We start from the raw sequence: 20,554 nt of genomic DNA, 5'->3' as shown, positions 1-20,554 counted from the left end.
AAAGAATGGGACTCCTGAAGTTACAGGTGTGCTGAGCAGTCTTGACTGTTCTTCTGTGTGTGATACTTGAAACAATGCATCACTGCTGATCTTGGTATGCTACAGTAAGCCCCCACCCCCTAGTATTTGTACTACCTGGATCTTATTTGTGTAGAAAGTAGGTGGACTAGTGAATTTAATTCATTAAATTCATCATAGTGAATGTTTTGTTCTTTACAGATAGAGAATTGAAGAACTGATTATTTGGGGCCAGGAACTGAACTCTTAATTTTCCTTGCTTTCTGTCAGTGCAAACAAAACACTTTTATGTTCTTACTTGATTAAGCATCAAATTGTTTTTTCTTTGCCCTTTCTTCAGACATTCCAGCTGCAGCTTCTGTCTCCCAGCAGCAGTGTCATCCCTGCATTTAACTCGGGGACCATCACACAGGTCATTAAAGTCCTGAATCCACAAAAGGTGAGTGATTCCAAGAACAGTTATTAAAGATACTGTCTTGAAATTCTGCGTTTAGTGGCAGTGAGTTAGGGATGCATCTCTGATGAGAGATAGGGAGTGAGGTAGTGAATGATGTGTTTTTAATGACAGTCATTTTGGTTAGGGTTAGGAAAAAGTTATGAAACGGACAGGAGGTCCTGGCCACAGGTTTGGCCTTCTATTTGGTTATACTGCTAAAACAGATTCACAGCTTTGCTATCTTCTTGAATTCATGAATGTCTTTTGCATTGGAATGATTGTTAAACAAGTTTTTAGATGGCCTTTCTAGCACAGCTCAACCTGGTGTTTGTATGTGTTGTAAAAGTGATGTCTGAAAGGCAAGCATCTTGCCATATAAATATATTCAACATTCGTTCTTGCTTTCTACAGCAGCGTTACTTGAAATGTTTGTTACACAAAAACTAGCTTGATCCATAATTTTCACAAAATTGTCTGTTTTCTCAAGTGGTGTAATTTGTTTTTAATGTGATGAGTGTAGTTTTAAACAATTGATGGAAAAAATCTTTAGGTGTGATTTAATCATAATTCTATTTGGTTTACAGCCTTCAGAGACAGGCTTCAAGACTGGGATGCAACAGACTTGAGGGGAGGGAGGGGTGTGGCCCACATGTCCTCCTTAAGAGGCTTTGCAAATATTTAGATGGCATCAGAAAGAAAAATAAAATTGAAATCATGTATTTCTTCCTTTGTGGGACACCTTAAGATCTTAAACATCTTTAAGAACTGAAAACATCTTAAGTTTTTCATAGCTTAACACTTACATACTGCTCTAGATGTTAAGTGTTGCTGCTAGACTGATGTGCAAATTAGAAGAATTCTCAAATCGCAGCCCAAGATTTCAGTGAAATGGTTGTCTTCTAGTGCATAATTTTTGTGGTTTCCATGCCTCTCCCCTTATCTCTGTGTAGTGTGCTCCCCTCTGCCTATATTAAGGCACAAGACTAATTCTCTTGGTCTTGTATACATCTGATATGAACTTCTCTGTAGTGCTGTAGAGCACCTTTCAAAGATCACTTTGAAAGTTATTTTCTGAACTTGGGAGAGTTTAAGAGTTTTCCTGTAAGATGCCAGAAGTTGCAATATATCCACCTCAGATGGGACCCACAAGATGAAATACACCTAGATAGTGGGATGTGTTCTTGTTGGAACACCAGAACTCCTATGAACACTTCAGAATACAGAGTGTTTTGCTACCCTCTTCTCTTGCCCACTGTTTTCTAACTCTTCCACCTCAGGCATTTGTGCATCTCTTACTGTCCTTTAGATTGCTACTGCCTCAAAGTACAGCTTTGCAAGAACCCTGTCCATGACATAGTGTAGTTACCTGGAATACTGTGAGGGAGGCAACCTTGGAACAGCATTGCTACTTAGGAGGTAGCTGTTTGTCTTGTCAGTATTGTAAAAAAAGTCTGTTCACCTGGACATGGGCTGTCATTATGCTGGATTGAAACTGATGGCCAGTTTCCCAAAACAACACCAAATATAACAAAAACTGACACTGATTATGTTGATCTATTAGTCATAAAGCATAGCTTCCTTATCCTGAGGCTGGTTGGAGCAGTCATTGTCCTCCTTTCCTCCCTCTGCTATTCCTTTTGTATATTTCCCTCTAGATATGGGGAAAAGAGCCAGAAATAGCCAACTTTTGGTTTTCCTTTTAGAGTTTTTGGGAAATGAGTTTTTTGAGAGCGAGGAGAATAGGGAACCTGGCTGGAGCACACTGTGCTCTAGCTGTTTTTAAGGGCCACCTACTATCTGGATGACAGCCAAATGACAAGAGTGTAAAACAACTTCTGAGCATTCCATCATTTACTCACAGGAGGAGAAAAAGTTCTTAGAAACTCTGTTTCCAGTCTTTCTTAGGCTATTTCCTTCACAGTGCTACTAAGCTATGCAATACTTGAATTTTCCAGACTGCTGCCTCAAGTGAACAGCTAGTATGGGAATGACACCTCTCCCCGCGAGCCTAGGTGCAAACCAGCAGAGTCCAGATCTGCCTCCTGCTTTCTTCCATTGTTAACTGGGATTTTAAGGCAGTTATTTTTGTATTTAAGGACTTAAGCGCTTGTGAGAGTAGGGCCAGTGCGGAGAGAGGTATGGGTAGAAGCTGTGCTATAGCTTTTCTGAGAGCTTGTACCTGATCTGAGAACTACAGCGAGCAATGAACGTCTTACCAGATTAAGCATTTATTGCAGTGTCATAGCTTACCCTGTACATCCTGCCAGCAAGCTCTTGTCGTGAGGAAAGGTCTGTGTTTTGTATTCACGGGGTAAGGGAGGGGAGCGGGACATGGGGTGATTCACTGACCTTTAATGGAGACCTGAATTTGTTTTGTGGTTTTTTTTCTCCCTTGTCTCTTGTAGCAACAACTACGTATGCGGATCAAGTTGACATATAATCACAAGGGCTCAGCAATGCAGGATCTAGCAGAAGTCAACAACTTCCCCCCTCAGTCTTGGCAGTGAGGCTCTGGCACCATTCTTATTCTCACCCCACCCAATCAAAAGAACTCTGGGAAGAAGGTTGTGATCCTTGGCAATCCCCCAAACTGCACCACGGGCATGGGGAACAGATGAGACCTGCTGATGAGGAGGAATTTTCCTGAAGTGATTGCTGACTTTGAAGCATATCTGTTAAGACTAATCTCCTCTCCGCTGATGAGGCTGGCGGCTTGTGGAGGCTACTGTGCACTCCCTCACATATGCATTCACAGCCAGAAGCAACATTCCCTTCTCGCCTCCTCTCCCCCCCACCCTTCCCTACCCCCCTGCAAAGAAACACAGCCTGGTTGGAAGAGAAGTCTGGAATTTCTAGCAGGGAAACTCTTCTCTCTGCAGCAAGTGAACAGCTGCCCCTTCTTTCTGCTGTCTTTTTCCTCTGGGGTGGGCAAGGAGTGTTGTCATTCATTACTAGCTGTATTCCTTCAGGCACTTTCATCTGGGGCTCAGATCTGGGACTTGGGGGATGTCAGGCTGCCCTGCCTCTTTCTTTTTGTATCCCCTGTGTCTGAAGCGGCTGGAGGCTTCTTATGGCCTATTCAGTGCATTATTGTATACACCCACCTCTTAGTTATGTGATACGTACCAAGAGCAGGTTAGGCCTTGGGAGTTCATCTGCAAACCTGAGACAGTGCAGGAAAAGAGGTGCTGGGTGAGAGCTGATAAAATTGCTTTGGTGCTGTACTTGGAAATGAAGACCTTACACTTGAATTTTCTTTCTTTCCATCAATAGCTACAGCCATGCAGATTCACAGTCAGTCTTCTGTAGCTTCCCCAGAAAATGTGGTGATGTATGAGAGATGTAGAGATCCAAGGAGCAGCTGGTTTTCTACCACAGATGGTTTCAAAGCCTTTTAACCCATTAGTTGTGGTTTATGGGTAGAAAAGACATACTCAATTTTGTAGATCAGTCTTTGAGCAAGGGCTCTGTTCCTGCTGGGAGACTCATCAGAGACTATGCTGCAAAGTTGCTCTTCCCAGTTATTCCAGACCTTCTCCCCAGTTTAATTTCCAGAGCCTGTTGTAGACCCCCTGGATTCCATTTGAGTTACTTCTGACTGGGATATTTGTGTTGTATCTGTAATATTGGCACTGAAATAAAGACCATGCGGTTTAAAGAGACCTTTTCCCATTTTGTTACTTGATTGATCCTTGTAGTTTGCTCCTTACTCCCCTTTCAGAGAAATGTGCTAGTTCAGGTTAGGACTGAAAGTAACTAACTGTTTTTTTGAATGGAAGCCAGTCTGAGTATTTGGATCCAAAGATGTGAGGTCCAGTACTCTTCTAAGCTTGTAGAAAGCTGTGTTCAGTTATGCTTCCTAGCATGAACTGTTGTCGAGGTAGTACAGTTCTGTGAATTCTCATGGAGGCAATTACAGGACATAAAGCACAGTGTAACAAAACTATTCAGATGTTCGGCCCTCTTCAGGGAGGAAGAGGGGAGGATATATCTTAGATCATCATCCATGAGTGTACTGGTAAACCGAAGGTAGTCCAGCTTCCAACCTAGTGCTTTCTCAAAAGAAATGGGTGGCACATCTGCTTTATTTCTGTTCTAGGGCTTTCCAGATAGTGATCACTCAGTGCTCTGATGGCAAGCTTAGACACATCTATTTGCATCTGCAAAAGTGCTAACACTAGGCTCCAGTCCTTGCCAAAAAACATTGCAAGTGTGGTGCACAATGCACTTAGGGAAAATTGAAGACCTATTCTGCCCTTGAATTGGGAGCAGGAGGCCACTAAAGGTTGTTCAGTCTGCTTTGGTTTTAACTGCATTAAGTAATATAACATAGGACTGACTGTCACTGACTTAAGTGCTGGTCTGTGTAGTGGGATAAGTTTAGCTTGTCTTGGAGGGCATTTTTCTGCCTTACTGATTAAACCGGTCTGGACCTTTGGATTCCAAAGAGCTCCTTTATTCTCCTGGAACTGCCATCAGCATGGGGTTATAAAATCTAGAAGAATGATGTATGATTTTCTTAAAATTCTGGTTGTGGCAGGGTCATGCTTTGGCGATCAGTGGTGAGATAGATACTGTGCTTCAGCTGGAAGCATCATGAAGCAGGCAGTCTTGCAGAAAATGGCTGAATCGAAGTCCACTTGTAGGTGCTGAGCATTTACCTTTGTTCCTTTCACTGCAATTGTGACTGTTCACTACCCCACTGGTTCAAACTCCTTAGTGTTGAAGGCTGAGCATATTAAATCTAGATTCCAGTGAGCTCTGAGGGTGTCCCAGATACGAAGCTAATGAAGAGTCTTTGCCTTAGTTCCTGAACTCCCTATAAGCTCTCTCATTGTCCTCACAGAATTGTATGTGGTCACTTGTACTGAAAGCTGGCATGCCTCAATCTCCATTTGTTTTTGCTGAGAAAGAACACTGGTGCAGGAGATGGGGAAAAAGAAGTAGATGGTCTCTCACCTGGCTGGTTTGTTATGGCATAGTTGGGAACAACTTATCTTGTCCCTCTTGCTGCACTTGTTTTCTGTCCCCTAGGGCAGCTGGGTTTTGTTGTTGGTCTCTGGTAAGCTCGTAGGGTAAATTCCTACTATGTTCGTTTCTTGGCTCTATCAGCCACCCTTGCACAGTGTTTGTGTTTTGGGAAATAGGTGCTTTGTCATACGTTTGAGTCAAGCTGAAGGAGGCAGTGCATGTACCTGAAATGCATTTTGCTTGAAGCCATCCCTTGGCTATGAAGTACTCCTTTGTAGCAGCTGAACATTCCTGTTGTCCTTGGAGCTCTTTCCCTTCCCTGCTAAGGGATGGGGTACTAACATTATGCCAGAAGGAAGGCCAGGTTTCACAAGTTCCCGTATCTGCAATACTAGATAACCATTGCTTGCTCCTTGACCCGAGTACATCTCTTAAGCTCTGTGCTGCTGCTTTATTTTCTCACTGGAGAGTACTCGCATGTCCACATCCGAGGCACTCTGAGTCTTTCTTCCACCAGTTGAATGCAACAATTCTTACAGGTCAGGTCAACATTTTCCTTGCTTCGGTGTAAGGGGAATATAAAGGGAGCAAGATACAGACTTCATGGCTAATCTTACTAATACCTGCATTGGAGACTTTGGAGCTGGGAGAGATTGAATGTCTGTTTTTTCAAGTGAATGTATTTTGAGTCAAAAAATGACAGAAAGAATAGTGGCCATAATTGGCTTGAAGGGGGAGGAGACATGAGAAGGTCATAAGATTTGACTTTGTCCAGGTTTTGATGGGACAAAATATGGCCTTGAACAACCTTTTGAAGCAATAGCAGTGAGGGGGCTGCCACCTATACAGTACCTTGGATATATAACTCAGAAGATGCTGAAACAGCTAGGAAAGGTGACTTAGTGCCTTCCCCAAGGCTGGTACTAGCTGCAAGATGGAGCAGCAAAGATGGCTTTTTTTTAGATCTGCTGATGCGCTTTCTATGTGTTAATTTTCTACTTGGGGGCTGTGAGGGAAGGAGCTACTGGACTGCTTCCCTCTAAACTTTCACTCTGTTCCTGTATATTCCTTTTTCTTTCCTGATGTTGTAATTTACATTTTACATAGAGCCCCATCCCACCTCTTTGACAGTATAGTAAAAAAAAAAATAATAAAAAAAACCCAACCCACAAAACCAACCCACAAAAACCCAAACAACCCCTCCCCCACAAAAAAAAAAACCAAACCCAAACCAAAACCCCAACAGACCCAACCGAATTTAAAGTAAAAACATGCCATTTGAGCAGGGAGCCTGGTGGCATTCTAACTTCTGCAGACCTATTTTTGAGATGTGAAAAATTTAAATAAATGCTGAGTCTTAGGTGAGTGAGGAGCATAACGGATGTGAACATTTACATGGGATGCATTAGACTTCTGCTGTGTGTCTTGTCTTTTGGTTGAAACAAATTATGAAGTGACTAATAAAAATGAGTCAATATTCAATGATTTAAAACTGTGCCTTGTTGCTTTTTGCAAGTACAGTGGGATAGGTTGTCTTCATTCTTAACATTTGGCCATGACAAGGTTAGATGATGTAAAATAATCAATAAGGGCGGAATTTGAAAAACTTTCCAGGAAATTTTGGAGAGCTAAATGCTTAAACAGTTCATGTGAAATATCACCCTAAAAGAGAGTGTGTCAATTTCTAGCAGCAATACTTGTCCAGGTGCTAGAAAGCTGTGATGACATCTGAACCCAAGGAATTTTTTTTCCCTGATGTTTGCAGCCTGCCATTGGAGTTTGTTACAATTCCCTTGCTGATTAAAAAGCTCCTTTTCATACTCCATGTGCATCCAGGACAAGGATTGTTGTAATCTCATTGTCTGGTAACCCAATACATGTGCCTGCTGTAAGGTTCTTCCTTGCATTTTCTAGTCACAGGAACATTTTATACTTTTCATGTGTTTTCTAACACATAATTGCAGTTCTTTTTGCAAAGTACAGTCTCCTCTGTGTTGGCATGTGTCCTTTCTTTAGGGAAATTCCCTGGAGGCAAAGTAGTTACAGAACTATAAAGCTGTACCTAGAAATGCATTGTAATCATGCCTTTCTGTAGAGAAAACCCAATGAAAATTTGATTTATTTTTCAAGTTTTCTCAGCTTGTGTGTATAGTCTGGAAGTGTTAAGAAAACTAGGTGTGTGGCGTTTCCTGTGCCTGCCTTGGTTTAATGACATGAGTTAATACAAAGTGCCAGGGACCACTTCTAACCTTGCTGGTAAGATGGGTTGTCTGTCAGTTCGTTGATTTTGAATAGGAGAGCGCTCCAGCACCAGAGAACTCAAAAATGGCATCAGAAACTGCCAGTTTGTGTGGCAGCGAACGGTCAGTCATCTTAGGCCCCGGTTCTAGCGCGGGACTGTCGCCTGGGATGCTGTTCCTTGGTGTTCCTCCTGTGCATGGGACTGAAGCCCTGGGAGTGCTGTGTGGGCAATGCTATGCACATCACCTGTGCCCAGGAGCAGATCCACAATGCTACCGAGCAAAATGCTGGGATAGACTAGGAAGAAGGCAGGAAATGTTTAAAAGAAACGTGTAATAGAATTGAAAGTGTTTGGCATAGCAATAATACCAATGGTGAGAATTTGGAAAGCAGGTCTGGACTTAACTCTGAAGTAAGACCAGGAATTAGTGTAGCAAAAAAAAGAAAGAAATGTGATGATGACAGGCTAAAGTGTGCTCAAGTTTGGAACCATGGGTGATGGTGGGGAGTGGGGGGAGGCTTTTTGTTGGTTTAATGTGCTTGATCCCGTTCAGGCACGAACACTAGCTGTCTGAAAGCATCAGTCCAGTTCTGGTAAACTGCAGAGTGACGATGAAAATCATTAGCAAGTTAAGACCGCCTGAGCTAACACGGTGGACCCACTCGGCGCTGGGAGGAAGGGGACGTTCAGGTGCTCTGCTGCGTTAACTTCGGCCCCGGGAGGCGGACGGTAACGGACACGAAGCGGGGGAAAGCGTGCGCTAGGCAGCGTGAGCGTACAAGGGTAAGCTCTCTCCTCGGTAAGCAGTTCGCAGCTGACGCTGCTTCAGGAGCGGCGGTACGACCTGCACCAACGCCGTTACGGGAACAGGCTGCCGACTGCCCGGAAGCGTCCAGCGTCGCGCTCAGGGCCGGCCCAGTGCAGGCGCCAGCCGAGGGGCAAGGACCGAGGCCAGGCCGCGCTCGGGGGAACGCTCCCCGGCCGCCGTCCCCGCGGGCCGGGCCGGGGCCTCGCGGCGGGGGCGGGCCCTCGGGCGGCGGAAGGCCGCGCGTTTCCGGGGCGGGGCCTGCGCGGAGGCGGGGCCTGCGCGGAGGCGGGGCGGGGCCGCCGGTGCCCGGGGTCTCGCCGTCCGGCCGGCGATGGGGGAGGCCGGGCCGGGGCCGGGGCCCAGGGAGGCGCCGGAGCCTGAGGAGGACGAGGCGGCGGCGGCGGCGGCGCCGGGCGGCGCGCGGGGGGGCCGGGCCGGGCCCCGCGGCGGCATCCGGGTGCTGAAGGTGAGGAGGGGACCGGGACCGGGGCCTGCGCCGCGCGGGGGCCGTTCGGGGAGCGCTCGGCCCACCGGCCGTCCCCGGCAGCTCGGCGGGGCGGGGGGCGAGTCGCCGCAGCGGGGCCGCCTCGGGTGCTCGGCGCCGCGCCTGGGGCGCTGCCCGCCTCGACCTTGGCGGGACGGCCGGGCGGGGCCGGGGTCTTCCCCTGCCCGCGTCCGAGCGGGGCGGTCTGTGCGGCCCGGCCCGGCCCGGCGGTCTGTGCGGCCCGGCCCGGCCCGGCCCGGCGCGGCCGGTGCCCGTGGGGCTCCCGCCGGCTGATTGCGAGCGGTCTCGAGGGGGGCTCCCGGAGCGGCGGGGGGGCTCTCTGGACCCGGCCGCCCCCCTGGGCCCAGCAGCGCGCCTGCGGCCTGTGCAGAGGGGCCGCCGGGTCGGACCGGTGAGCGGCGACCTTCGAGAGAGGAGGGCAATTAGACGCCGACGCGGAGGCAGCTGCTGACGCTCTGGTGTGGGCTGCCTTGCAGAGAAACGTGAAGCGCAACGGGAGCAGGAGCTGCTTGAACAGGAGTCGGGTTGGTTCCCGTGAGAGGGACTGGCTGAAAGAGGACGCGGGACGAGGCTGCGTGTATGTTCACAGACGAGATTCTGCGGCGACTGCTTCTTCAGACTTACGCTTGGTCCTCTGTACGGTGGACACCCCAGCCTCTGAGATATGTGATGGAGAAGGGAAGAAAAACCTCTTTTTGCAACTTCACGGAGACCTGGTCAGGTGAGACCTGAGAAGGGATAAATCTGTTTGAGAAACATTTGCCTTAGTTTTGCAGGGCTCTGTTTACCGTGTGCCAATGTATGCTAGCAGGGCAGATACAGAACAGACAGAGGCGTCAGGTAGCAGTTAGACACGGCCTCGAGTAATGCAGTTCGTAAAAACAAAGTGGTGGTGTTGCCTTTTATGCATCTCTTAGTGAAGCCATAGGTGTTTTAGCTGGGAGGGTTTGGCTGCCGTTCCAACCAGAAATATGTCCTTTTTTTGTAGGTGGAGGCTATTGTTCATATACTCCTTTTTTATGTTCTATTGTTACGGACATTTCAGTGTCCAGAAAACTTAAGCTATTTAAGAGGCTGTAAACAGTTATTCTGAGTCAGTGAAACACGTAAGGTACTTTCACAGTTATGTCATGTAATATTTATGTGTTAGTAATTTTTTTGCTAAGAAGAGTTGCCAGGTAAATAATTAAAGGTAGACAGAAAGATAGTGTAGTAAGGGTTATATAAAGAAGGTCTAAGTATCAGATTATATGTTTTATGCCTGCAGTTGATTTAGGCTGAAAACAGACAGCTCAGAGTTTAATGTGCATGAACTTTACGCTGTGGGTATATTATGGACTCTTCTAGGTTTACAAGCTCACATTAGGTTTGTTAGGATTTAGATTTTGCATTGATCTTCTGGACTTTAAGATTCAGTTATAAAGTTTCTCAGGGGAAAATATTGCTGTGGTCTCCTTACTTGAAGGCTAAGCAGCAGAGACAACACACACTGAGCAGGACTAGTAGCTGTTTGTTTGATAGTAAAATGGAAGTCAGAAGTTGCATGTATCCAAATTTAAAAAAAACATGGCACGTGTTTGATCAGGTAGGGGGAGGGAGTGCTTAGTAGCAAGAGATGCAGAGAATACGATGTGGTTAAAATTGACTGTTGAAAAAAGTTACTTAGACCTGTTTGCCTTGTCCAGCCTGGGTTATCGGAACCAGGGACAGTTGAGTTAGAAACACTGTATGAGGATAGAAGGACACTAGAACATAGCCATTGAGGCTGCTGAAAATCTCCATTCGTTGCTTGAAGAATTTATAAGGAAATTGGCTTGTTTCGGACTCTAACAGTGAACAGATTTTCCAGCATTTAGAAAGAACAGCAGACCCTTTACTGCAGATCATGAAAAAGGCTAGGTGAAGCTTGTAGATGTGTTCAGAGAGGAATGTTTTGACTATTTGTAGCTTTTGAAACAGCTTTTGTGTTTGAATTCTTTCCAATATCTGTCTCTCTTCTCATGCTAGGTAGCCGTGCCAGACTGATTTGTGGCACGCTTTGCACCGGATTAGCAAATTGGTCCTGCTACCATTGTTTTGGAAGCAAGTACTGAGTTGTAAATGTTTACTTCCCGCTCTTGTTGCCTCTTGGTGTGTCTAGCACTTTGTCAAGCTTTGTCTTAAATTTCATGAAGTGTTCTTGATTATGGTGTGTCTGTTCCTTGTAATTCTCAAAGTGTATTTGCTGCAGAAGAGATCCCTGAATTACTTCCTGCTGGGGATGTTTTCAGTAGAGAAATGGGAGTTACCAATATTGCTTCAGTAACATCTGTGTTAGTAACAGGAAGAAGGCCTGAATGGTACCTGCTTGCGTGTCTACAGGAAGGTGACAGAGTGCTCAAGATATTCCCATGCCCTGTTGAGTCCTTCCTTGAACAAAGTTTGCTGATTACTTTAATAACGTGTTCACAAATACAAATTACTCCGTTAACATCTGATTGCATTTTACCATAGGTACGTTTGTCTCCCAAACAACTTCTGAATTCTTCACCCTTTTAATATCAGTAGGTGACTTTCTTTCAGAAGCTGAGTATGGCAAAGATTGATTTGGCAACTGACTTGGAAGACTGAAGCTGGACAGTAAATGGAAGAATAACAGAAACGTTTTTTGTGTATTCACTTTTAATATTCAGTGGTGTCCTTGTGATCATTCTGCATTTCCCTTCAAGTCTGTGCACAGGGGAGTCAGTTTCTGTCGGAACTTTCTTTTCTTCTCCACAGTGCACCTCAAGGATCTTTAGACCTCTCCTAGCTAGAATTTTTCCTTATGTTAGTATTGTTTCATAGTCAGAAATTATACCTTCCTGTGGAGGGGAGGATTAAACAAAAATAGCACAGATACCTTCTTTGGTCTGGACACTCCTCACAACAAAAATTTAAACTACAAAGATTTGAAAACTTGTTGCTTATGAAGAAGAGCTACAGTTGCAGCAGGAGTTGTGGAACTGTTGCTACTTTTTAATGGCTTTTCTGTCTCCTTATGCTGTGCACCTTGGCTTCACAGAGCTGCTTCTCTGACTAGTGGAAGTGTCTGGTACCTGATATGTGATACTGATATGGATATAACAGGCTGTTTGTGTCAAATAGCAGCTGCTGCGACAGCCAGGGTGTTCTCTGTGCGTGTTAGCAGTCAGTGTGTATTGCACTGGGTACAACATGAGTTTTTACATTTCTAATGTGATGGTTTCACACCACATTGCTTTCTCTCAAAGGGAGAGCGTATTTTTCTACCTTAAGCTTTAACTATTGCGTCTGGAACCTGTCAGCCTTGATCACGTTAGTAAAGAAATTCCACATAGAAACTGCTGTTCCAGATACTAGTTTTGGTTTTCCCTTTCCTGGCCTATCCTAGGTTTTGTTAGTGAACCGCGTGGCTCTTGACATGAACTTGGACCAGTGATCCATTCACTCAGGTCTCCAGAATGTCTCCAAAGGCATTCAATGAATTGCTCCCTTTCCTGGTTTGAATATGGTCCGTAGCTAACAAGCTGGTTTGTTCATTGCTTTATTTACAAAGCCCTGTGCTGAACCTGTGAGTGTCACTAGCGAAATGCCTGGATTTTGCACTGGTGTTTCCCAGGTCACGGACCCAGCTTATGGCTGGTGCCAGAAGAGTAGCTTGGCTGTGAGCTGGGATTCAACTGCCCTTCCCACAAGGTCTTCACGCTTGAAATGTGTAATACCAAGCCATGCTTCATCTGCGGAGCAGTCAGTCGTTGCATCCTGCATACATGCAACTTTTTAGGTGTAGATTTTTCTGTAAACTCAAACTCTTTTGCTAGGTGGTGAACTTTGAACCACTTGTGGAGTTGTGCAGACGACTTGAAGAATTCAGGAGGTTTAACTTTTTGGGAAGGCTTTTGTCTTCGGCCAGTAGCAAGCAAACCTAGATGGTGCAATAGTATAGACTACTCTTTTGATTGGTTTTCAGATAGGAATGGTACTATGGCAAGAGAGGTACATTTGTTAGGGGGTTAGGCTTGAATAGATATTGCTGCCAGTGTTCATTTTGTACATGGCTCTTTTTAGAAAAGAAACAAAACTGAGGGCATTGTGTTTGATATCGTCAAGAAGCATATCAGTTTGATTTATGCAGAAAAAAAAGAAAATCAAGGGTTTTTTCAAATTAGCATTTGAAACCCTTGGCTTTTTGCTGAAGTGAAAGATGAGAAGAATAAAAATAATGAAAAAATCAGATCTCGGCTCCAGAGGGGGCAAGTATGGTGGGATGAGTATTCAGCTTTTTCAGGAGGGTAAGCCACAGTACTGTATCTCAGAGAGCATTGAGCAACCTGTAGAACTGTAATTTAATTTGTGCCATGAAAAGCGCTTATCCCTTTACTATATTGAGGTTCTTCTTGAATTCTGATGTGCAAGCATATTGTTCGGTGTGTACTCGCAAAAGCCTCAGTCCGTTCAGCAACCAAATTGTAATGTTTGAGTGCTGGTTTGTTGGGTTTTTTCCCCCTAGGAAATCTAGATGCAGACTACTCGAAATGTTCTTTTCGTGAGTGACACTCAAGCATTTATGGTTCCTGAGCCATGGCTCACATGCTGGAAAAGCTGTTTTCTGGCAAGCATAAGGCTTTTTAATAGCAGAAGAATTGTAATCTAGAAGTAGTCAAGGGAAACTTGGGCAAGGCATTTGGAGATCCAGTCAAATCTCTCATCTTCTTCTTGGATTCTGTGCTGAAGGGTATAGAATACATCGGGGTTTACTGTATTGGAAATTAGCATTGTTGGGTACAATCTATTATTTATTCGTTTCTAGTAGCTTGTTATAGGAGACAGATACCCAGGTTTGTAATTTCCAAGGTTACCTCAGAAAGCTCTTGTGAAAGTTTGGTGTCATGTTTACTGATCTCTGTTTCTGTAGCAAAAAAATTAAGCGATAACATGAACCTCAGTTATATATTTGTAGAAGTGCTTGGCTCTAAGCTTCTAGATCTTGACAGAAGGTCCTAAAAAAGACTGAGAGCCTGCACTTGAACTGAAGAAATCTCTGCAACAAGAGAAGCATTGATGGCATTGCACTCTTTCAAACCAATCTCTTGTCCTGTGTCCATCTCGCAAAGCAGGGAAAGAAAAAGTGTTTCATAAATCAGCTTTTCATGCTGATTGTACAAAGAGCTCTATCTTAGCTGGACTAGGATCTTTTTCCAGGAGTTCCAAGAAGATGAGCCGTGTCAGAGTGATTGGTGGTGCTACAGGTGATCAGCACTGTTTGAATTTCCATTCTTGACTGCTGTTTTCCTTTTTGGGGTTGTGGTTTTTTTGGAAGCTATTTTCCATTTTATTTTGGAAAGCATGGGATCTGGTCCTTGCTTATAGGCTCTCCAAATTATTTCAGAAGACTTCTCATCTCATTGAAGATATAAAGTAGATGGCGTCATCAAGAGTGAAGTCATCCCAGTCACAGAGGCAAGTCATGCTTTTTGTAATACTAAGTCAGACTTGGATTCTGCTTCTAAGACACATCAAATGGTACCAGGTAACTTCCACGTGGTCTTGAGATTAAAATTTGATGCAATTAGAGCTAAACAACTAAACCTGGACAGACACACGTGAACTTCATGAAGTTCAACAAAGTGAAAAGCCAAGTCTTGCATGTGGGGGGGAACAACCCCAGGCATTAGTACACACTGGGGCCTGACTAGCTGGAAATCAGCTTTGTGGAGAAGGACCTGGGCATCCCAGTGAGCAGCAAGCTGACGGTGAGCCAGCAATGTGCCCTTGCGATAAAGAAGGCCAGCAGTAACCTGGGCATTAGGAGGAGTGTTGCCAGCAGGTTCAGGGAGGTGATGCTTCCCCTCTACTGGCATTGGTGGGGCCACACTTGGATTGCTGTGTCCAGTTCTGGGAGTACAAGAGAGACAAGGACTCACTGGAACGTGTACAGCAAAGAACCGCTAAGATGATTAAGGGACTGGAGCATCTTTCAGCTGAGAGAGCTGGGACTGTTCAGCCTGGAGAAGGCTCAGGGAAATCTTATCAATGTGTATAAATACCTGATAGAAAAAAGATGAAGATGATGGAGCCAGAATTTTTTCAGTGGTGCCCAGTGACCAGACCAGAGGCAATGGGCACAAACTGAAACACGGGAGGTTCCCTCTGAACATCAGGAAACACTTTTTCACTGTGAGGGTGACGGAGCACTGGCAGAGGCCACCTGGGGAGGCTGTGGAGTCGCCATCCTTCAAGATACTGAAAACCCAACTGGATGAGGTCCTGGACAGCTGGCTGTAGGTGGCTCTGCTTGAGCAGAGGGTTAGACTAGATGATCACTCCAGAGCCTTGTTCCAACTTCATTGAGTTGGGGATAAAAAAGATTTAAAAAAAAAAAAAATTCAGAAATCTGATTTCCATTTTACTAATGCTAACAGATGGGCTGACTTCAGAAAAAGTATGTATTTAAAGTCATAGATACTTGCATTACTGGTTTGTATGATTTAATGCCATACTTGCCATGGAGATTAAACTCACTTTCTAGTCAATGTAATGGGATAGAAATATCTGTGCTAAATTGTTGGCAGGTTGAACAACAGTAATCATCTGAGCTTAGTAACTTGGCATTATGTACCTTAAACTGTGGAATCTGAGCATTAGTTCAATTTGGTTTGGAAAGTTTAGGTGGATTTGGCTTTTGCAAAATGTTTTCTTCAAAAAAGGCATTACAAACAATTGTGAACATGGCAGAAACTGTGTCTTTGTCATACATGTGGGTCATAGCATCTGATTTGGATACCAGAAGAGAATAGTTAGGCCTGGGGAGGGCAGGAAGGGGAAGGATTGTGCTTTCTGCTGAAATTTATCTGAATTTGCATTGAACTACACTGGCTAGCTCTTTATTTCCTTTTCTTTACTGGTTTAAAGAAGGGGCAGAAAGAAAAGGCAGTTTTTCCAAATGTTTCTGTTTAAAAAAAGCACCACCACAAAAAACTACAACAAAACAGTAGCAGCAGCAGCAACAGCATGCATTGCTGACAGTCGCCTGATTACATCTTGAACTTTAAATTGATGCATTAATATTATTCTCATGTATGAGTTTTGGAGTATACTTACAGTACACATCAAATTGTTATCTCTGACATTGCTTTTGGTCACATTGGAAGCTTCATGAAATTAGGATAACTCCTAAAAATCAACCAAAAATTATCACCGTTGACAGACATTGGTATTTAGCCCATTGAGCCTCATCTTGAAAAGGACGTTTGAAATGGTCAGTCTCATGATTTATAAACACCTGTTTAAAGAATAGGTGACAAATCGAGGTCCAGTGACCATAATCTGAAGCTAGGCACTTTTAGATTAAGCATGAGGATTTTTAATGGTGGATAATGAATGGACTACTGGAGCAATTTATTTTAACTCCCATCTTACATTTTCAGTGCTTAATCTTTTACACTAAGATTTTTTTTTTCCCCCCAAAGTAAAACTTCTACTTTAGCTAGAAACTTTGTTACTTTTATTGCAGAAAATAACAATTCAGCCTCTCTGGAAGAAGTGAGGTGAGAGGATCAGAAAACATCTTTTCTGTTCTGAATATACTAAACCTGATGTTTCAGGAGAACTTTCTCTTATTGCCATTGTTCAAGTTAGCCACTGAATCCTTCCTATGATCTGTTGTAGTTCTAAAAACGTCTTTTCTTTAAACGTACCATTTGGGTTAATTTGCCAGAGCATGAGAATCTTGCACTGACGAGAGCTAAAGAGAATGGGAAATTTCTTTTTTCTTTCTTTTTAGAAGTCATTCTTCAGGAGGATTCTCATATGCTTTGCTCACAGCTGCATTTGGAAGAGAAATTTAAGTAGAGTTCTTTTAAATCTTTCAGTCATTATACATAGGGGGTTTTAATTATTTGGCATCTACTTTTGTGCAGTATTTCTGGTTTTGTTTCTTGTCATTGTTTCCTCCTGGTGCTCCTTAAATCATGCAATGGAAATGATCACCATGGATCATATGGGTTATGCCTATTGCTTTTCCTCTATGTTTTCCTTCTGCAATGTAATTTTTCAAGTGCTAACATTCTTAAGTGCTACCTGACAAGCAGGAAGCACAGACCCCAAGGATGCATGCTTGCCAGACCTTTTCAGAGGAGCAGAACAACCAGTATGTCAGTATTCTTTACACTTCAGCTGCAATGAGCCTTGTTTAATCTTTTGTGCATTCTCAAACTACTTTCTTGTATGTTTTGACAGGAGGCTGGAGCCCACAGAAAAACCCCTTCAGATTGTGTATGACTACTTGGCTGGGTTGGGTTTTGATGATCCTGTCAGAATGCAGGAAGAGGCAGCAAACTCTGATCTCAGCTGTATGATTCGCTTTTACAGTGGTAAGAAATTGTGTGTGTGCACACTGTTGCTGTTCCTGTAGCTTTAACTATGAGGCAGAACTCAGCTGAAGCCCAAGTCATTGACCTGTTGGGTTTATAGGTGGCTACATCAGACACCCAAAGTACCAGTAAGCATTTCATAAAATAACAAGTTTTCAAGATTAATAGAAAAAAACACAATTCTGTAGTTTTCTTCATCCTATCTATGGCTTGAGAAAAGACAGCTCCACAGGAAGACACAAGATTGCTCTGTTGTCTTTAGTTTCCAATGTTACAACAAATGCCTTACTGCTCCTAATGGGATCAGAAACATATTGCAGTTCAGTCTAGATGTGCCTGAAGATTGTGTTTCCAAAAGGTGTATGGATAAGGGCAAGGAAGGTCCTGGTCAAATACCTCCACAGCCTGTAAATAGAGAGTGAAGGTGCCAGCTGGTTAATAATAATGCAGGCTGCCATTAGAACCTAGTGCCTTTCATTGCAGAAAGGAGACTTCTGAGTGGCCTATTGAATCCATTTGGGCAGGATACCATGTGTGTAAGGAGCAACAGAATGATAGTCGTAGGCCTGTTGGCGTATGGTGCTAGCAGTCAGAAAACAAATTCACTGCAGTGAAGAGGAAATATAAAAGAAATAAGGGGGAGGAAAGCTGATAATGAAATTATTCCATTACTTTTAAATACTTCACCTGTGTATTTTTTGCATTTCAGAAAAAAAATCAAAGTGCTTTTAATGGAAAATTGTTCATGCATATTGGAGCTGGGTAGCCTGACTAAGCTGCTAGCCGTCATCTGTTTATTCAGTGTCAAAAAATGAAATCATAAGAAATCAGCTTCTCTACCCCTTTACCTGAGACAAACCCCTTCTGTCTGGGAGCTGTGTGTGTAACAGACTAAACAGTATAGAAGTATAATGGAGATGGAAAGAAGTATGACACGCGTACAGTCTGGATTTATAGGGCAAGGAGTAGGGAGTCAGAAGTTACTTCAGTTGGAAGGAGGAGAGGCATCAAGCATAGGGCTGTAGAGAACTTTTGAGGAAAAAATGAGCAATTCAGTTTGGGTATGTCAAGCAGGAACTGCTGAAGATTCAGGAACAGTGACTCAACTTCATGGAAGCAAGTAGGTAGAAAAATGGAATTGAGTAGTTTCAGTTAGCATGGGAGGGTAGTCCTGCTTAGAAAGAGGCTATGAAGGAAGAAGTACAAGGATTGAAGAGTGTTCAGGAGACCTGTTTTAAGAAAGTAAAAGCAAATGCTGACTAAGTGGTTCTTAAAGGTAGGGGAGGAATTAGAGGGAATGCTATGAAAGATTACGTGATAATTTTGCAAAGCCTGCAGCTGAGTACATAAGGGATGAAGTAACGCATTTTAGCCAGAGAAACATTACTTAGAATCGTAGAGTCACAGAAGGGTTTGGGTTGGAAGGGACCTTTAAGGATCAGCTAGTCGAACCCCCCTGCCTTGGGCAGGGCCATCTTTCATTAGACCAGGTTGGTCAAAGCCCCATCCAGCCTGACCTTGAACACTTCCAGGGATGGGGCACCCACAGCTTCTCCGAGCAACCTGTTCCAGTGTCTCACCACCCTCATTATAAAACATTTCTTCCTTAGGTCCGATCTAAATCTGCCCTCTTTCAGTTTAAAACCGTTGCCCCTTGTCCTGTCACTACAGGCCTTGGTAAAAAGTCTCTCTGTGCCTTTCTTATAAGCCCCCTTTATATGTTGAAAGGCTTTAAGAAGTTCTTCCCGGAGCCTTCTCCAGGCTGGACAATCCCAGCTCGCTCAGCCTGTCCTAATAGGAGAGGTGTTCCAGCCACCTGACCGTTTCTGTGTCCCTCCTCTGGACCTGCTGGAGTGCTGAGAGCAGCCTTCATGTTTCTTTCACTCCTTGGGGATGTCTCTTGGATTTCTGTGTTCTCTTCCTACATTTCTGTCTGCCTTTCTCATCTGATACATTGAGTTTTTTCCCTTCCCTGGTGCATGGTGAGTACGTACGCCCAGTTGGGGTGATAGGACTACAAGTGGATTAATAGAAATCTCGCATTAAACAGCAGCGAGAGGGAAGCATGCTTCCTCAAGTCTGTCTGTTGAGGTACTTGTAGGAGCCCAAGAGTTTTATGAGGGGAGAGGATGAGTTAGATTGGCCGGGAGAATGGGGGGAGGGCTTCCTCTCAATGGAATTTGGTTGGAGAATGGAGGCCAGTGACCCAGGTTGGATGGGGCAAGTTCAGAGACCAAATGTTATGGAGTCTTTACATGCTTCAACAATGGATCAAATAGAACAAGCTCTCCAGGGCCATCAAACAGTTCATCTGTGTCAGGTGTGACAGGTGTGAATTGTAGAGGGTCACACGCTTTCTCTGGTGGGGAACTGTCTTGATTCCTTCTATTGCTATAGCTGGACTTGTGTAGCTTCTAAGGTGGTGTTAGAAGTGCTAGCTCTTTCTATTGATGACCTGTATCCTTGTTCTCCATGGGAAAGCCTGTGCTGACTAATTGGAGCATGGAGTTAAGCATGATTACAGCGACGTTCAAGGCCAAGCTCAGGAGCTGCAAAGAGTGACAGGAACTTGCATACCCCTAGAGGTTAAGACCATTCGTACACATAGCTTGAGGAGTTATGAAAGAGCTGGGATTCAGAGTAGAAGTCCTTGAACGTTGCCCCTGGATGTTTCCTTAGCACTAGGACATAGATGTCATGGATGTTTCGGAGCAGATGGGGAAACTGGAGGATTAGAGTAGCTTCTTAGTAATATCTGGTACTTGGAACAATGCTGCTGCGGCAGTCAGTAGGATACCGCTTTTGGTGCCATAATACTGTTTTCTTACAAGTCTGGGGCTGGTCTTTCAGCTTGGTGAAATCCAAGCAGTTTTTTCTCTGGGTGATTAGAGTTTCTCACCATTAAAGGACATTTTACGCCAAACTTTATGTTCCTGAAACAAAGCTACTGTTCAGCTAAATATTTCAGCTAAATTCAGCCTGGTAGAGACATCAAGCCAATGCTTTAAATTTGACAAGCTGAAGATCCTGCTTTCTGAGAAACAGTATAACAGCTTTAGTCGGTGGTTAACTTTTTGCTCCTAATAAAAGTTTGAAGTATGGTTTGTGTCTGGAAGTGGGGCATGCATAACCAATAGTAAGAATATTTTTCCAGTGGATCTAATTAGAGTTTTTGTCATTGTCTGGCATATATGTTGGCTAC

The 20,554-nt window shown here is 44.2% G+C and overlaps 2 protein-coding genes across 2 annotated transcripts in view; both read left to right on the top strand.

The window, feature by feature from the left end:
* Positions 1-4,116, top strand: part of AP1G1 (adaptor related protein complex 1 subunit gamma 1) — a 50,854-nt gene extending 46,738 nt beyond the window's left edge. Inside the window, exons 22-23 of the mRNA XM_069793160.1 lie at positions 359-457; positions 2,860-4,116. Coding sequence (XP_069649261.1) covers positions 359-457; positions 2,860-2,961 — 201 coding nt within the window. The 3' untranslated portion in view covers positions 2,962-4,116. The remainder of the gene's footprint in view (positions 1-358; positions 458-2,859) is intronic.
* A 4,654-nt stretch (positions 4,117-8,770) lies between these two features.
* The window catches only part of PHLPP2 (PH domain and leucine rich repeat protein phosphatase 2), a 38,971-nt gene continuing 27,187 nt past the window's right edge, over positions 8,771-20,554 (top strand). Inside the window, exons 1-3 of the mRNA XM_069793156.1 lie at positions 8,771-8,941; positions 9,457-9,701; positions 17,219-17,352. Coding sequence (XP_069649257.1) covers positions 8,807-8,941; positions 9,457-9,701; positions 17,219-17,352 — 514 coding nt within the window. The 5' untranslated portion in view covers positions 8,771-8,806. The remainder of the gene's footprint in view (positions 8,942-9,456; positions 9,702-17,218; positions 17,353-20,554) is intronic.

This window comes from Haliaeetus albicilla, chromosome 10 (genome assembly GCF_947461875.1).
Source record: "Haliaeetus albicilla chromosome 10, bHalAlb1.1, whole genome shotgun sequence".
Lineage (NCBI taxonomy): Eukaryota > Metazoa > Chordata > Aves > Accipitriformes > Accipitridae > Haliaeetus > Haliaeetus albicilla.
Note: the sequence above shows the minus strand (reverse complement) of the source record. Positions and strands in the feature narration are given on the sequence as shown.